The 19429-nt window shown below is 40.5% G+C and overlaps 1 protein-coding gene across 4 annotated transcripts in view; it reads right to left on the bottom strand.

Annotated features, from left to right (window-relative positions):
• ndst3 (N-deacetylase/N-sulfotransferase (heparan glucosaminyl) 3) overlaps positions 1–19429 on the bottom strand; it is a 49164-nt gene that overhangs the window by 10886 nt on the left and 18849 nt on the right. For all 4 annotated transcript variants that reach the window (XM_080879575.1, XM_080879573.1, XM_080879574.1 and 1 more), the window contains 4 exons: positions 14883–15011; positions 2145–2327; positions 1516–1612; positions 538–661 (listed from right to left, as the gene is read on the bottom strand). In XM_080879575.1, coding sequence (XP_080735701.1) covers positions 538–661; positions 1516–1612; positions 2145–2327; positions 14883–15011 — 533 coding nt within the window. The remainder of the gene's footprint in view (positions 1–537; positions 662–1515; positions 1613–2144; positions 2328–14882; positions 15012–19429) is intronic.

Raw genomic sequence — 19429 nt, 5'->3', positions numbered from 1 at the left:
CTCATGCACAAGCATTAATCATCACTGCAAACTCACCCAGCCGCATTTAAGCAGTTTTTTTTTTCAAAGTCACTTCTAAAGTCACAAAGTTACAGCCTTTACAGCTCAGACAATGATCCTGAAATAAACACGATATATTTTAAACTGTGTTTAATGAAGAATTTTCACAGTCAGGTCTTTATGGATGACTTTGGAGAATGCACCAGCTGTGTCTCTGTCAGCTAAGCAACCCATTTATGGGTCAATTTAGGCAGCCATATGTCTGTTGGCTTATGTTTGCAGACTTAAAAAGATCATTTGGAAGACGCTGCTAAACTGCTTAATGGATCACTCGAGTCTGCAAGACATAGGACAATCCATAACAACTTCACAAAAAGGCTTGCAATCTTTCATTTCACCTTAAGCACTGACTAATAAAAGGCAAAGACAACAAACAGAGGTTAGGCTGTGTGTGTGTGTGTGTGTGTGTGTGTGTGTGTGTGTGTGTGTGTGTGTGTGTGTGTGTGTGTGTGTGTGTGTGTTTGTGCTTGTTCTTACCAGTCAATTCCTTTGTGGTAGTTGTTGGTATTGAAGAACTGGACCTCCTCATAAGTCTTTGGACTTGGGAAATTGCTGGAGATGGAGGGATGCATGAGTAGGAAGAGATAAAGTGCTGTCGTTCCTGGAAGAAAGGGCATAATTCATAACTGGCTTGTTAATTCAGCTCAGGAGAGAGTAGTCAGTGTGTGTGTGAGTGTGTGTGTTCATCAGTGTGTGTGAGAGCTGTCATCCACTGATCCATACTGGATGAGTTTTCCCTCCGCAAGATTTATATCTTGCTGAGAACTGATTATGTGAATGTGTGTGTGTGTGTGTGTGTGTGTAGTGATCATAGGCCTTCCCATCAAATGATTTAAAACCATTTGACACCAATCAGCACTGGGGCTCTGGTCGTGCCCTCTGTCTCGCCCTGAGCAGCTCTTTTCACCCAGTCCCCCTCACACTATCTCATGCACAATCCTGCTATTTTTCCTTCAAGTCTTTTTTCCTGTTTGTTCCAACATCTCTGACTTACCCTCTAACAAAATGAGGATGTAGAGGGTTGTAATTATTGTTGTTTGGTTGCTAATGTTGCTATAATGACCCCCTCCTCCCATTTGGGAGATTATCACCTGGTTAATGAGCGGCTAGAACCTCCTAACCTTTCACACCAAACAGCAGCAATTAGAGGACTTAACTCAGGACTTGTGTAATGTATACACACTACCTTGTTTTTAAGTCTTTGAAGGACCCCCAGTGAAAGAAAAAGGAAAAAAGGGAGAGGTTCTCTATCTGTGCATCTAAAGTAGATCACATGTGGGTGGAAGAAAGGTGGTAAGAGCCTCCTCCTTTGTCTGCCTCTGACAGGACCACAAGAGCGAGGGGGGATTAAATGAATAGGCTCTGATGTGGTAGTTCCAGACACCTGGGCACACAGAAGCAGTCTCTTTGTTGTTTGTGCATGTCTGATTGTGGGCTTTTTTTCTGCATCTTTACCTGTTTTCTGTGGTCCTATTACCATGAACTTGGGTAATCTGTCACAGGTTTTTTCTTTAGACCAGATGTCTTTATGTCGCTTGTCATCACACGGGTTCTACATCACAGAAAAAAAGGGATTAGAGGTTAAAGCAATCATGCACATATTATACACAGAAACACAAACATGCCCCTGAAAATCCATACCACAGAGGATTTGCAGCACAAAAAGGAGGAGATAAGCATTTGTTTTTGTTTTATGCATACTGCTCATAAGTCACTACAAATTTGTGTAAGCTTATATACTGTACACTCTCAAACAGTACTATTAAAAGCATCATATTTGAAGAAAAAACCTTGATATTTGTAATATTTAAACAAAAATCATGATCATACGCAAGCAAAAACAATTACAATCAACCAAAGCAAATACCACCTAAGTAGTGTTTTCTGACCATGACATTACTAATCTAATTTCAGATCATTTGTACATCTGAATATTTCAGGATTTCTTTTTCTTTGTCCTCCAGAATATGTTTTAATCTTAGTAATAAGAACATCTTATTACTCCCAACAGCACCGATAAAACCGTACAAATGCAAGGAGCAATACAAGTCCATACCTGTAGGAAAATACCATAGCAAACACACCTGCCAGAGTGGGTTTCTTTGTTCAGGAAAGAGCTGAAAGTATTTGTGTGCAAGCTGGAGCGGCGGGAGGGTGTGAAGCTTCAGGTTCGTCCATGAGCGAAGGAAGGAGGCCAGGTGGACAAATGTGTAGAGCCCCAGTCGATCATTGCCGTAGTTAGATAGGTGGGTCATGAATATACTTATCTGGAAAGGACACAGGCAGAGAAGGTGGTGGTGGAGAGGGAAAGGATGTAAATAGAGAGTGGGAAATATGTACTTATTATATTTTGTAAAATTGAGATAAAGTCAAAAAACCATTTCCCAAGTTCCCCATGTTTGTTGATGTTGGTGCAGTGGAAAGCAAACAGATTATTTCTCAGAGTGCGATGGCTTTAAATTCCCTAACAGAGCAGCTGTCCAGCAAGTATAAATATTTGCTATCACTTTGCAAAGTGACACAGTCACTTTTGTTATGTAAGATTGTACATTAACTTTTAGCACAACGCTGCTTTCAAGTACAAAGAGGCAAACAGATAAAGTGAAACTGATGTATTCACCACTCCTAGATAAAGCTGAGGAGGCAGCACAATGCTCCTCGTAGCCACCGGGTGATCGGAAAGATGCACCTACACATGGGGGAGTGTTTCAGATTGTGTTCACAACAGTGAATGTCTGTGAGGAAGAAGGTAAGACTCAGAGGGAGCGAAGGAGCGATAGTGTGCTGGTCCGGGCTATCTGTCCACGGCTCAGTGCTTTTATAGGCTGATCAAAGAGACAAGCTAAGATAGCTGCTACAGACAAATGCACGCGAGTCAGTGTGCGCACATAAACTCACACACACATGCTTCTTTTGTGATTGCACAGAGCTTGAGAATGTGTCCGGATGAAACGGTAACATCAGCCATTAAGGTATGAATTATTTGTTGAATGTGAGCTTGTGTGTCAGTATGGATGAATAAATGTGTCTGTGTAGAACACACACACACACACACACACACACACACACACACACACACACACACACACACACACACACACACACACAGCCATGTATCTATGATTTCTTTAGACCACATTGATTTCTTGGAGACTAACAATAACTATGATATAACCATAGCTATAAAGTGTTGCCTTAATTAAAACCTCTCTTTACCCCAACCATAACCCGAACCTTACTACAACCTCAAAACAACCTCGCCTTTAAAATACATCACATTACAGAGTTACATTGCATTATCCACTTTCATTCCCTGGGGAGTTACCCGGACCCTACCAGTACCATTTTCCTTGCCTCCCCTTTATGTTAATATTGACCTTATGGTTTTTTTTGTTCCTAAAATGAAAGTAGTTCGTGCACATGCACAAACATACAACGACTCATTCAAGCACAGAGAGTGAATTTCCTGATGACAGAGGACTGTTGTTGCTCATCTCTAACGGCGAAGGTTGCTGTAGATACAGAGCGACACAGTGTCGGGGGTTTGATGGATCAGCGTCCGGCTGACCTGGAAAGCTGCTCAGAATACTGATCGCCTCTGAACATTGATGTGAGTGTGTTAGCATGAGAGACACAGTGGAAAGGAGACAAGGGGAACAGATGAATTGTGGGATACTTGTGTGAGAATGCAATGGTATCCACGTCAGACAAATTTTTCTTTCCTTTTTTTTGGTGCACGCGAGTGTCTATGTGTGTGTGCCGCCGCAAATGTTTATGCATTTGTGCATTCCAACGCAATTGAGTGCATCCGCCGGTGTCTTCTTATCTTGTGCTCACTGTAAGCAGCCAGCAGTGCACCACCCAGGCTTGCCTGCTTCATATCAATCTACTTGATGTTAGAGCAACAATGTGGAACCACTGTCAAGGCATCACCGAGCACTCAGCCAGGAACAACAACAGAAAGGCACTCCACTAAAAACTGTTTGCTAGCTCATCCTCTCCAATGGATTGTAATGTGAAAACCTCAAAACCCTTTTCCTTGGAAGATGAACCAAACAAACAAAAAAAAAAAAACATAGCTGAAGCACTACTCTTAGAATAGTGTAAAATTAAATCCAACCATGTCTCACTGGAAACAGCCCCACTTGGGATTGAGAATGAATATTGTGGCTCAGTATTTAGGGTGGAGCGTGTGGGTTGCGAATATAAATGAAGAGGATTTGGAGTGGCATAAATTGAGTGCAGGCAAATCCTACCTGTGTAAATAAGAATGATTTCAAAATCTCATTTTTTGTGTTGTTTTGTGCTTTTTTTTGAAAGCAAGGCAAGATGATCAAAAAGTGATTTATGTTCCTTTCACACCACTCAATAGCCTATGATGGCTGTAACGGGACAGGCTGTGCTGTGTGTGTGTGTGTGTGTGTGTGTGTGTGTGTGTGTGTGTGTGTGTGTGTGTGTGTGTGTGTGTGTGTGTGTGTGTGTGGCGTATATGCATGAAAGACAAAGAGAGCAAGAGAGAGAATCCCAGTGTTACTGAACATGGAAATGATTCATTATGGAGCTTAAGCACTGGCTGCCAAATTAAACAAAGGGGGAAAGGAAAGATGATTTGTGTTTGTAATTGGAGAGCTGCAGAAAAAGAGAAGAAGTACAGAGAGGGCTAACAAAGGAAGGAGACAGCAGGAGTAACCTTGGCAGGTGAGTCTGAATTAAAAAACAACAAAAAAAAGCCACTTGAGAGAATGTTAATCTCCCAACACAGCAAAACCTCCAAACCCTTTCGGTGGAAGGGCTCGCTCTGGCTAAGAATTCAATTACCAGAACCATATAAACCTTTTCTTGTTGAATATTGGATACTTTTCCTGAATACTGGATAGCTTTGAGCCCCATATGTGCGTTTAATAAAGAATACTATCCTAATAATTTAACAGCAGAATTGGGCTTGAATCGTACTCGGCGCTAGACTGGAAGAGAAGTATAAAACTCCAACTCCTCGGTCTCCCTCTTTTAATCTTTGTCCCCTGTCTTTTTCCCCTCATTCCCCCCACGTACATTCATTTCCTTCCTCTTCTCCCATCCATTTAATGTCTTCCTCTCACTTTCTCATCTGCCTAAAGAAGTCACTTTTTCATCATCTTTTTTTCCCCCTCCTCTCTCCAATCTCATGCTGACCTAGATGATCTGATGAGGCGTGTCAGTCCAACATGGAGTGATGTTCTTCAAACCCCATGCACACATGAACACGCGGGCACAGAAACACTCACGTACAAACATAAATACCATGTCCTAGAAGATTATGGGTCATGTATTTTAGGTTTGTAACATGCGCCAATCTTCTTGAACATTATTGCATTTTGGAAGAAATTACTTGTTTTACTGATCTATCTATCTTTGTATCTACGTTGTATCTATTTATGAGAATATATATATATTTATTAGGGGTGCAACGATACACAAAATTCAGGGTTCGGTTTGGTTCGATACTTTGGTGTCAAGGTTCGATATTTTTTCAATACAAAAAAATGTTCACGCTTTTTTAATTTGTCATTTATTAAAATTATAAATATATATTTTAACTCAAAAGTACAGTTTTTAAATTTAATGTTGCTGAAACAACAAAGGGATAAAATAATAAATCTATCTGATTGAGGAATCACTCATCTTTGGAAAAGAGAGTTTATTACAGAGAAATGGCTCTTTCCAAAATAAAAGCTATACTATACGCTTCTTCTGGGCTATATTCTCAGCAGCATATTAAACATATCAGGTCCCCATAAGGAGAATCATGTGCTAATGGCTGTCTAAACGACTCGGGTAAAGTTTGTAGCATGCGTGCTTGTTGTTTTTGTCTGCTTCCACTTGTCTTTGCACTAGGATGATGTCGGCATAAATGTGCAGTCATATTCGTTGTGTTCCCACTAGTGCTGTCAGCGTTAATCTGAAATGACGTTAACGCCACAACACGGCAAATCTCCGTTAACGAGCTACCGTGGATCGCCCCGTGCATGGGGCTGGACGGCGTCAACATGTTAACAAGCTAACTGCGCTAACGCAGTAGTTCCCACCAATTGAGCATTGCGTGGCACATTCGACATACTGTTTTACTTTTGTCCATGACACGCTTACTTTCAGGGTCAAACTTCACATGAAGACCAAAATAGTTCCAAAGGCCAGATCTGAATGAGGGTGAGGGAGGTTCAATATTCCATGTTGCAACAAGCTTAGCTTCTGTCTTGCTAGCTTGCGCTGCGCTCAGTGGATCTGCGCTGGACAGTGCAGCCTAGGCGGAGTAGTCGAGTGCAGATCCACTGAGCGCACAGACAGCATCGTCAGAAGAAAAGTTGATAAAATAAATTAAAAAATTTTATATAAGCCAAAAGGGGAAAGGTTTTAAAGATGGGGCTGTGTTGTCTACTATATGTATATATATATATATATATATATATATATATATATATATATATATATATATATATATATAGACAAGACAGTACAATACAATATGTAGACTGTCATGGATTTTGTAAGTGCGTTACGTGCAGTATTACAACACTGACCATCCTCAAACCTAATCAGACATTTAAATCACCCTCACACAGCTGGACATTTAAAAGAAGCTAACGAGTGATAGCTGAAGCTATCCAGAGCTCAGAGCCAGCCACAAGCCAGAAGCCATAGTATGAGCGAAGGATCAAAGCTAAAGGAAATTTATAAGGAGAGAAGAAGAGAAAAGGGCTGATGGCCTGCTATCTGGTGAACTCATAAAAAACTGCTGGGAAATGATGTAAGAACCAGTTATCTGTTATGTGATATAAATCTATTTGTTTGGAAGTGTAAAGATGTCAGGTAAAGGTAGGTGTACAGCACCTCTTTTCAGTTATTTCAGTACAAGAAGAGCCGATAAGTTATTGCAGTTTGAGGGAAATTGTAAAGTTTAATATTTGATTTTATTGTAAAAATAATATTTTGCATTGAATGAAAGTTGTTTTGTTTTGTTAGTTTGTTTGTAAAAGCTGTCATGTTATAGTTCTTAGAAGAAAATCTGAATTGGCAGGTCACAAAAAACAGAAATCACAATGGCCAGAAAAACTGCAATCGGTGCATCTCGATGACAGAGCTGTGGAAGGATGAGATTTTGATGAGTCACACAATGGAATAATTTAATGTTTTGGGGAGTAAAACTGACACTGGGCTGGCTCAGCCCCATCTTTAAAACCTTTCCCCTTTTGGCTTAATCCCCTCATTAATATGCACACCAATAAACAAAGTCAGATTTCCAAAATGGATATGAAAAAACGCAAGGGAGAGACTGTGGGCCCCAAAAAATAGACCCTTCAGGCAAATATGGCTGAAACTGCAGAAAACAGTCATGTGCATGCTACAGGCCCTTTTCAGGCTGTCACCACCATCACTGCCGACAATAGTGGTGGCAGGCAGCACAAAGAGCAGGATGAGGAGAAAGAGAGAGATAAAGGTGACAGAGAAGGAAGTGTAAAACTTTAAGCAAGCTATAATAATGGCTGGCTGCCTGACTAAACAGTCTGTCATTCAAGGCCCCTTGATGAGACTGGTGGTGACCACAGCAGCTGAAGTTTATAAATTCAGGCAGAGAAAGCGACACAGACTCAAATTCTGCAGATTTAACTCTGCCTTGTTTTGTCTAAGTTGCTGGTTTTGTGAAAGTTACTTTTTCTGCAGCTCTGAAATGTTGTCTTATTGGAAGAATGTCACAGTTTTGTTCACCGCCATTCCTCAACATTAACGTTAAGCCAGCTGGCAGCATTTCTTGTTTTGTTCATTCATTTATTTGCGTACTGGGCGAGTAGCGTTTGTTTGAGATGTGGAATAAAATGTGTTTCTGAGCCATCGCTTGTTAGGACGATTATAGAAAATATACTGAATCGACATCTCTGCTTTCTTTCACTTATTAAACAACAATTTCTCTATTCTTTGGAGTATATTGATATATCAAAAAACTACATATACTTTCAACAATAGGATATAATCCCTTATTATTTAAATAATAATAATAAATATCCCTTATTATTTAAATAATAAGGGATTATGGGAGTTTACACTTTACTCATGTTAATTTTGTGATCTGTCATGTGTCACACGAATTCTTTGTCTCTCAAACACACTTTCTTTAGGAATTTTTCAAGACGTTCACGTTGCACACTTTGTCTGGAAAACATCTCTGATCTGATCATGACACCTTAATTATTTATCATAATGTACAATTTTAACAATGTCACTTTTAAAAATACATTTATCCCATTTCCTCTTTCTTAATTTTACTTGATTACTTAAAGCTTCACCAACCTCATGAATTCTGCACAAAGACAGGAGTGCCAGTCTTAAAATGTTTCACTGTGTTTGTTGTGCTACTGTTCATGTGTTTAGCTGCTAGTGAGGTTAAGATGTGTGCCATGTGAAGTTGTGTGTCAACTATCCTGCATAGTACTAAACAACCCCCCCCCCCCCACACACACACACACACACACACACACACACTAAATAAAATTTTGGTATCAAAAGGCAACGTCAGAACACAGCAATGGTGTTCGCAGAGAAAATACAGCAATAGACACATTTGTAAAAGATCAGTGGTCGCTAATTAAAAATGTTACGTTTTTATCTAACAGTTAACTTCATATTAAGTTTAGTAAACAGAAAATAATAAGATCAGTACCTCTTTTGTGAACACACTTTCCAACAGAAGCTTCTCAAACAGCAGAAACCTTCCAGCGTAGAAGTGCCTTGAAAAACTGTGTAAAACTTCACCTAAGTTCTCCATAGGTCTACTGATGATTTATGCAGCCTTAATTGCTTCTGTTTACTCATGCTCTCCCAGACCCACTCCATTATTTTGAATATATATATGTGTATATGTGTGTGTGTCTGTGTGTTATTCTCCCCTCAACCATTTCCAAACCAGCACAACCAATCTCTGGTGCTTTTATTCTCCTAAATGTGTAGCTGTAGTAGCCTGTTTCCCATTACAGACCACTTAGTTCCACATACATTCCTCCCTGATTGAACTGTTATTGCTACTAAACAGAAGCCTAAATCCCTACCCCCAGTTCTTCCTCCTTCGCCATCATCCTCTCTCTTCTTATTGCTCTCGCAGTGGCTCTCTCTATTCCCGTCTCACAGGCCATCTCACTGTCTCTGCCTCATCAGTGGATAATTGAAAGCTGAACATCAATACAGCAAATGATTTCAATTCAATTTATTCTGCCCGCTCGAGTCAACATCTACTGGCCCCGTCCATACTGGCATCTTTCACAGGTTTATTCTCACTTTGTAATTTCTCTCCCTGTTTGGACTGTGGCTCATTTTGTGTGAGCATGTGTGTGTTTGAGGGGCTTGATGTGTTGACGAGCTGCCAAAGCCTTCAGTTGCAATCAGCAGGAAAAAGGGAAGGTGGAAAGGAGTGGAAATGAGACAAAAAGGAAAACGAGTGGAAAGATTCACATGTGTGAGCACAGTCAACATGCAAATGTTGAAAATTAGAAAAAGAGAAAAAAAAACAAAAAGATAAGATGAAGAGAGAAGGGAGGCCTCGAGACAGCCTGACAGGAGTAGAAGGAAGAAGCATGTGAGGGTGAGAAGTGGGTAAAACAGAGGGCTAGGAGGGAGGGAGATTGTGCTGATATTTGGTGTTTGGCTAATAAGCTTAGTGGCAGAGCTAAGCGCTAAATGTCAGCCCTGATATATGTCTATAGCTCTGCTTATGCCAGCTCGACACACATTTATACAAGAAAGAAAGACACACACACACACACACACACACGTACTGCAGTAAGATGCCTTGGATGCACAAACATTGCAACGGTGTGTGTGTGTGTGTGTGTGTGTGTGTGTGTGTGTGTGTGTGTGTGTGTGTGTGTGTGTGTGTGTGTGTGTGTGAGAGAGAGAGACCCTATATGTGCATCACTTCCTCCCTGTATGTGTCTGGATTCTCAAGTGACACAAGATGCCGTGACCTGAAAATTAAATCTCAATCTGTCTGCCACCTTCTCACCCTGCTCCCCCTTTTCTCTCCCTCCCATCTTTCTCGACATCTCTCTGGCCATTTATTGGGGAATGAATTGTGGCCTATTGGCTGTTTGCAGAGTCCAATCAATTGCTGAGTGTACTGTTTACTGTATATGAGAGTTGAGCTCAGTAAACGTTAATGCAGACTGGATTGACGCAAAAGTATCCAGACCCTACAAACACACACGCACGCACATGCATGCTTTTGATTGTTGCCAGGAGTGAACGGCTACAAAAGGTCAGTTAAAGTCACTGCACAGAAAGTGTCAATGTTACCAATGTGCAGATCATCGAACAATAGGAAACCCTCGGGGACTAAAGCAGAAAGCTAGAGAACGCTATTGATTACATGGGCAAAGTGCACACACTAATTACGTTTTTACGTCTGCAAAATGGAAACATAGCAGCGAGAAAGCGAAAATGATTTATCAGTCTGTATGTGTATGGACTGTGTGTGTGCAGATGTATTCATGGCAGATAGCTCCCACTTAGAGCGAAAATTGCTTTTTTTTTTCTTGATATAACAAGAGGAGAGTTTCATCTCCCTTTTTAAACTAATTAAGAAAGTGAAAGAGAGGACAAAAGATAGTAAAAGATAGTGGAAATAGAGGGGGGGGGGTTGGGAGGGTGTATTTAGCTTGTGTGTGTGTGTGTGTGTGTGTGTGTGTGTGTGTGTGTGTGTGTGTGTGTGTGTACAAGAGAGGGACAAAGAGGACAGAGTGTTTTCGGATTATGCTGAGTTCACATTATTTATTTTACTTCAATGTGTCCCTGAATATGCTGGAGGTTGGTTTATTTGTGTTATATATTCATTAAGAATTAATGCTACACAATTGTATTAATGTATACTGCTATTAAAGCATGACATTAATACATTTTTAATGAGGATTGTCAGAATTTACATGACAAAAATTAGGGCCTAAATCTGGAGCATGTCAGTTTGACGACATGCTCGGCCTTACTGCGTCAAACAGCGCTGCACTCCTGTGTTTACTAGGGAATTGTGTAAGTAGTCCAGTATTTTCATAGTAATTTTCTACTCTTAGTGAGCACCCAAAGTGTTTTTTTACTACATTCACAGACATGAAGACTTGAGGAAGCGAACCTCCAATCTTCCAACCCACTCACTCCTGTGCCACAATAATAGAAAGCAGTTGCATGTTGGAGTCGTCAAAATGTTCCATCATCATGGAGGCAATTAAAAAAATATGATTAAATCCGTGATGTTTTTCATTTTCAGGTGGCACATTCTCAGTAAAGCTACTTTCAGCTGCTCCCTTGTCACAAGGCGTGACCACATGGTTTGATTTGGTAGAGGATGCCCATCAGCAAGCAAATGCGGAAGGGATTTGCTCCTCTGGCAAGAATCAAGCCAGCAACCTTTCACTTGTCAGGCAAATATGTAAACCGTTACACAGCAGAGCAAGGCTGTCATAGCTAACTGAATCAAAACTAAAAACTTACACTAGATGTGAAAAATACTTTTGATCACCTAAAATAGAAATAGAAATAGGAGAAATTGAAACATTTTTGTGAACTTGTAAAACTATCTAAAATAAAAAAAAAGGATCTGTCATTTGTTAAGTATTTGTTAGTTTGGTAAAATTTTATCACAACTTGCCTGATGAGGCTTTGATGGACGAGATTATTGAGACTCGCGATGTCGATGAAGCCTGTGAGTCAACTGCTTTTTAATGTTCTGTGTTTACATTGACCCCAGTCACCCAGCACATGGACTCTTCACCCTCCTTCCCTCTGGGAGGTGCTACAGGAGCCTCCGGACTAAGACCACCAGGTACCGGAACAGCTTCTTCCCCACAGCTGTCAGACTCCTGAACTCTGCCTCCTGACATCTGACATCTGACCCACGTTAACACACGGACTGGACATACACACACCCACAATGGACAACTGTACCCTCAGACACACAATAATAACATGGACTGAACCACCACTCACAACCACTAGCACTTTATATAGCCTCTGTAGAAATTACCCACATATCTCACTTATCTTAACTGCACTACTGTATAATTCTGTATAAATAATCATTCTGTAAAATACGATCATTTTTAATTCTACAACTGTTTATAACGTGCATAGTTCACATTTCTGTATAGCTGTATATCTCATATTTCTGTATAGCTTTTTTTATCTCATATTTCTGTATAGCTTTTTTTTATCTCATATTTCTGTATAGTTTTTTTATCTCATATTTCTTTATAGTTTTTCATATTTATATCCTGTTCATAGCCTGTACATCAAATCAAATCAAATCAAAATTTATTTATATAGCACATATTAAAACAATAGTGACCATAGTGCTTCACAGTCAGTAAAAGCATGAGACAGTTAAAACAAACAATAAAAGAGGACAACAAACAATAGGTAACAACACAACAAGCTAGACCAGCCAACTAGACAGAATCAAAAGCCAAAGTAAAAAAAATAAGTTTTAAGACGTGATTTAAAAGACTAGATCGACTCGGCAGTACGACTATGAACAGGGAGGTTATTCCAGAGTCTAGGTGCCACGGATGCAAAGGCCCGGTCACCTCTCGGCTTCATTCGAGTCCTAGGTTGTGCTAGGAGCCTGTGGACGATCTATGAAACTGTACATAGCTTGTACTCACTACAGCCTGTACATACTTATAGTTATAGCATATTCATAACGTACTTCATACCGTGTACATTATAACATACCATAATAGAGCCATTTCTGTAATATACTTACATATCTATATTATTGTTATATATATTTGTAATATATCTATATCATGGCTAAAGCACTTCTGGATGGGTGCAAACTGCATTTCGTTGCCCTGTACCTGTGACATGTGCAGTGACAATAAAGTTGAATTCTATTCTATTCTATTGTAATACCTGCACTGATTGTTCTAAATCTTGCCTCTGACATATGCCCTCCATTCAATAATAATTAAAAAGAGTAAAACTAACACTGAAACTAATAAAAACAAGCACCAGGTACTTTCTTGGCATCATCATAGATTCCTAAGCAGTTCAATTTCACAGATATCAGGGAAAAGTCGAATTTATAAGCTGGAGCCAGCCCATATATCACTCAGCTGATGTTGGCTTATCACAGACATACTCGTGCCACTGTTTGCATTATCCAGCATTTACCGCTATCCTTTTCTTTTGACAGAAAGCAATGCAATAAAAGATGCTCGGGGGGATGTCAACACATAGTTTGTCCAGTACAGCAGTCCCAACTCTATAGTCTGCAGTATTTACAGCAGTATGTCTGCACCACGTAGAAGAGTAGCATTACAACTGGGCATGACAGAAACAATAGAGCCAAATTGAGGTGTGGATGCAGGTGAGGAGTGATGTCTTCACAGAACAGAAAAGATTTCTCAGCATCAAACCCAAAAGTCCTGAATCAATTGGGCTCCAATTTAAGCCATGGCATGAATTAGACAGGCTCTTGCTAAATAGCATGTAATTAACATGACTGATGTGACATGTTCAAAGTGGCCATACTTTTAGAGCCACAGGTGACCCTTTCTGCTGCTACACTTTTCCTGCTAACTCAGTATATTAATACAATCTGTCTCACTCATCGTAACAATACATAACAAGCAGCGCCCCTAATCACGATGCTGGTTAGACAGAAAAAATTGTGCTCCCTCTAGTATTTGTTCCGTGCCAACCACCTAGTTTTGTCTATTATTAGAAAGCTATTGTTGCTGCAAGGGGAAATGTAAAACACTTCATGTTTGCTGGAGACTTACCTGATTCAAAGCAATTATAAAAATTATGTAGAACTCAATACATACTGATTCCTATTAAGTGTCATTTGAGAGCAGAGCAGCAATTATTGCAATGGAAACGTCATGCATTATTTCCTTTTAAAACACTTCAGACTTTGTGCTTAAAAGAAGAAAACGGGAAGTACTGAGGAAAAACAGAGAAAATGAGACAAAAAGAAGGAAAGAAAAGAAAAGAAGAAAGAAAACCTGAGCAAGAAAAAAGAAAGACAGACGGAGACAAAGCGGTGCAGAGACAGAAAAAAAAGAGGCAGATTGGGTTGTTGTACGGAGCCGCACTTGACTCTCTGATGTTCGGTGAGTTCTGACAGCTCCTCTAGTTCAGCGCTCCCCTACCTGACACTTCAGTAGAGCCTACTGCTGGTCTATGAGCGTCACTGTGTGCGTCTGTGCACGTGCACGCTCGTGTGGCTTGAGACAGAGGCGGAGAGAGAAAGAGATTGTTTGGGGACAATTCCTGTGAATTTCTCTTGTGTGAGTGCGTGCACTCGTGAGGATGTGCACATGGATGAGTATCTTAACTGCCACCAAAACCTAATTTTGTTCCTTAATTCAAAGCAAAATCGAGTTGAGCTGACATACACAGCAGGGGTAAGTGAGAGGGGGAGGATGCGTGCGCGGAGTGTGCGTGCATGCACGCCCGTGTGTGTGTGTGTGTGTGTGTGTGTGTGTGTGTGTGTGTGTGTGTGTGTGTGTGTGTGTGAGACAGCAACCCCCCTGTGGTGAGACCTAATTTAAAGTGGGGAGATGAACACAGCTCCACAGTGAGAAGCAGCCCCTGACAGGAACAGAGACAGACAGACACACACAGCAAAAATAAAACAGAATGAACCAGACAGAGAGGAAGCTACCTTTAGAGCGAGAGCAGGAAGCCCTGTTGGTTCTATAAGGTGAAAAAAAAAACCTAACTAAAGTGCTGTCTTTCCCTCCCTATATCCATTTGCATGAGAAGTTGTGTGTTTGATTGTGGGCGTGTTTTCTCTGACTCACTGGGTTGAGCAGCACGGTGAGAAACAGCTCTCCCCCACGGATGCTTTTGTCCAGTTCTTTTGGTCCTCCGGGGTATTCCTTATAGTAGATGGTGTGAGTAAACAAGCCACACGTTTGGCGAGGCAGCACCTACACACAAAAACACAGACACAGACATATGATATATTTTCATTTTAAGTCAAAAGTGCGAATAAATAAGACAAATATCATTATCCAGCACTAATTCATGACAATAATAATGACATTGGGACATCTCTAGCCTTGTTAGACTCCTGGGCTCACTCGTTCAGTATTCCCAGCTCCTTTTTCAGTGGTTTTTATGTTGAGAACTGGATGTATGTGTAAGTCAGTTTACTGGCAAAATAAAGAAACTCTGACACTACTTGGGTCATTCTGTTAATTATATAACTAACACTGCACCATGAAAACATGGCACAACAATGCTGGTCAAAAAAAAATAAATGCATTTTTGTGCTAAATACATATTTTCGGAGGGTACTTGCCCAAATCAATGTATAGAAAACTTCCAGGTTTGCATGCAAATCTTGGGTGGAGATGTTGTGTGAACCTTTTCTCAATGAAGTTTTGGATACCTTTAGTGCAGCATTTAGGCTATATTGATGTTAAAAAAAACTACAAAATGTTGAATTCACTCTGACCACTATAATAATGACTAATGGGTGAATTTGGGCTTACAGTTTTCACAGAGCATCAGAAAAAAGTGACAGCAAAATAGTTCTGATTTTTTGTAGAGGCTAATGTAGCCTTGAGCCTCTGGCTTCAAGCACAGATGAGGAGCAAGCTACAGACATCTGGTGACCTGGTTTTCATTTTCAGACTTGTAATCTTCATATGACATCTCTTTAAGCAGTTTATCCAATATCAAACCGTAAAGCACTTTATATATATATTTTTGTAATATGGTGTGATCTCAATATTCCTGTGATCACACCTTGTTAAAGTGAGGGAATTCCCATTTAAGAGGCATATGAAACCAACGTGATGCAATGATTTGAAATCGAAAAGCTACAACAGCTGGTCCTATGTGAGCTTCTTTTTTAAACTACAGATCACTCATCCATTTCAAATGCAACATACAAACAAACCAGGTACAAAGATGGCGTAAAAAATAACAGCAATGACTCGGATGACGGATGTAAAGATTAAATGATGATAAGATTAAATGTGCAGCTGTGTGTCTGTGTGGCGTTATCCAAACAGAAAATGCAGACATCTGAGCAGGTCATTCTGATGTGTCACACAGCATATGGCATTGTTAACTGCGTACATCTGCAGATGGCTCAAGTCACAGTCTTGCGCAGTTCAACAGACCTTATTCACAACTAGCGCTTTGACTTGGCGTAGGATTAAAAGGAAAGGCGTAATTACTAATGGTTTTATTCAATTCAGGTGTTCCACTTCCAGGCCCTTTGGTATTGTCCGTGCTGGCTAACTGGAACGTAGCCATAATAGAGCCATTATTATTATTATTATTATTATTATTATTATTAGGTTCTTAGCTCTACCTTTACTTTCCTCGTAATGACAAGTCAACATGCCGACTGTGAAAAAGGTTTATCAGAGCCCAATTAATGGTGTCAAAAGAAACACCACCCCCTGCATCAAGTGCGCTTGAGCTGTGTGTCCTAAAGTGCTATCCAGCCGAGATGTCTTCACCAAAGCAACAGAGACCTTGTTTTCATGCAGGTGTGCAGCACAAGGCATTGGTGATTAGTTAAATCTTCCTCAGGCACTGTTCAGTTTTTTTCACCTCACCTGCACCTGTTTGGTATTTTGGTAACTTGCTGTTTACTGAAGCAGGAGGAGATGATAACAGATTACTTTTAACCCCACCTCAAGCAGGTGCACTGTGCTCCTTTGGCCATAAAAATACATAATAAAAACACCCCACACCCTGTACAAACTGTGTAGCTAGGAACCTACATACAAAAACTGGTCCAAAACGTCAGAAAACTGAACTGAGTAAAGACTGTTTTTTTCACCCCCAAAAGAAGTACTAGAAGTTAGACTGTTCATGCAAACAAACATTATTTCTGTTAATTTAAATGATTTTCCTGTGGAGATATGGAACAATGGGGGAAAATGAGAGGTTGCCAGATCGAGGGTTTTAATGGTTGATAAACTAAATGTCTTTTAATTAGTCCATTAAATGATTAAATGAAGAGAAGAGAAGACAAGACAAGACAAGACAAGACAAGACAAGAGAAAGGGTCTTTCAAAATAAGTGCATTAACTTCTTGTGAAGCACTTCTCTGTGTGAAATAGAGAGTAAAAGGCTGGAAGCACAGATATTGGTTTATCTATAAAACACTGCAGAGTCAAAAAGAGAAAGAGGGAGAGAGAGAAAGAGAGATGGAACCGGAGAGAGTGAGAGAGAAGGCCACCAGAGCCACAGACACTCAGCACTATTTCACCAAACCAATTATCCACAGAGCTATAGCTCAAACTGATATAGTACATTTTAAAAAGAAATGCACACACACACACACACACACACACACACACAAGTATGCATGTTTGCACATCTGCACGCACATGCATACACACAAACACGCAGACACACACGCAGCACAGCCCCATATCTCAGTGTGATTTGTTCTGATACTGTGGGTCCAGTGGGTGGCTCTCAATCTGCTGACAGAGACACACGCGCACGCCGATTTTACAGCCTTAAGACAACTTCCTGTCCTCCTCGGAACAAACAAAGATGGAGCGAGCGGCAGAGGAGAAAGAGATTAATCGACAGAAATTGCGGGAAAAATTGGAAGTGAAAAATGTGAAAGGTAAAGACAACGGGAAGGATGTGAGTGATGTCCCAGAATAGCAAGACAATAGGTCGGGAAGCGAGATGAAGCATCAGAATCTTAAAGTTCATCAGCTAATTTATGGTGAGCTCATTCGAAACTTCATTTTTAACTCGCGTGGAGGTGCACATTTATACACACATGAACCACCACACAAGCTGCCTCTCAGAAAAACTGTTCTGCCTCCGTGAGCTATGCTCTGATTTTGTTTTGTTTTTTCTGGCCTCCCTTTGCTATTTAGTCAGTGTAGCGTGCAATGTCTTGGAGCGAGAGATGGGCCTTTTCAACACACTGGTTACACTTTAAACACAGTTTGATGTCACCACAGTAATGTCGCCTAAGTAGCTGTCGTGTAGCTTTCAGTCACATCACTTGATCTTAATAAAGATCTTGATGAAGCTCGTGTGACACGGGTGCATGGGTGGCGTGTCGGGGCAGCGGTTTGAGCCCAGGCTGGAGCCTTTCTGTGAGGAGCTTTGATGTTCCTCCAGTACAGTAGGTTACCTCCGGGTACTCCAGCATCCTCCCACACTCCCAAAGACATGCATGTTAGGCAAACTGGCTGATTGGATGGACGTGAGGTATGGCCATGGAAGTGCTTTAAATGCACAGAATAGTCTTCTGTGGATAAAAGACTTGTAGTCTGCAGTGCTTTGAGTGGGGTGTAGGGCTAGAAAAGCGCTATGTAAATGCAAGTACTTTACATTATGAAAAAAAGCTTCAGAACAGCTAATAAATTCACCTCGAGGCGAGATTAATTTTTTAAACTGTGTTTTTCCAAAAACCAAAAGCTGGGCAAGTTCATCAAAATGAACATTTTAAGACATCCAATAATACTACTTCCTTTAAACACAGTGTTAATGAGGTTAAATTGAGCTTTTTTTAATATATTATACGATTAATGTGCATTGTTTTGAAGGCTTCTATAGGAGTGATTTAGTCACAGCATGTTTGGGTTACCTCGTAGATCACCAGTGGCAGATTATTCTGATTCACAGACCTGCGTTTAGTGTAGGATGCCGGAGGCAATGTCACCACATGTTTTTTTTTTAAATACCATTTCCTCCAACATGTAAATGCAGAGTCTGTACTTAGCAGTGACGGGCGAGTCCATCGGTCCGCGGTCTGATTTTGTGGAAGCAACACGATCAGGAAATCAGTCCCTTCATTTCCTGCCTGAGCTCAGCTGAATATATCTAATTTGCATATGTCCTTGCCCACTGTCAATGTGGATGAATATTTCCAACTGAGAAAACACAAAACAAGTTTGTTTCACTATTCAAAAGTGTGTCATTACAGCCTTCACTTAGGTTTGAAAGACAAAAGGAACAAGTGTTTCAAAGGCAACGCTTGGACAGCGATATCACTCCTGTCAGCTGTAAGCACGGAAATGTCATGATCCTGGGTCTGTTGACCCAGCGTTTTGAGTTTTAGTTTATGTAAGCCCTTCAGGTTTCCTAAGTTCATTTGTTATCATGCCTAGGTGTTTCTAGTTCTTATTATTTCCCCCTCGTGTTTCCAACTATGTTAAATCTCCCCTGCTCTTCATGCGTTTCATGTCTGTGTCTTACGTTGTCAAGTTCGGGTTGTCATGTCTATGTCTCATTATGTTTCCTGTTTTATTGTGAAGAGGTCTGGTGTTTCTGTGTTCATCGTGTTCAGTTTTACTCTCCCACTGTGACGTCATTATGTTCATGTGTGCCAGCTGTGTTCCCACTTCCC

This window comes from Rhamphochromis sp. 'chilingali', assembly GCF_963969265.1.
Source record: "Rhamphochromis sp. 'chilingali' genome assembly, chromosome: 4".
NCBI classification, from domain to species: domain Eukaryota; kingdom Metazoa; phylum Chordata; class Actinopteri; order Cichliformes; family Cichlidae; genus Rhamphochromis; species Rhamphochromis sp. 'chilingali'.
Note: the sequence above shows the minus strand (reverse complement) of the source record. Positions and strands in the feature narration are given on the sequence as shown.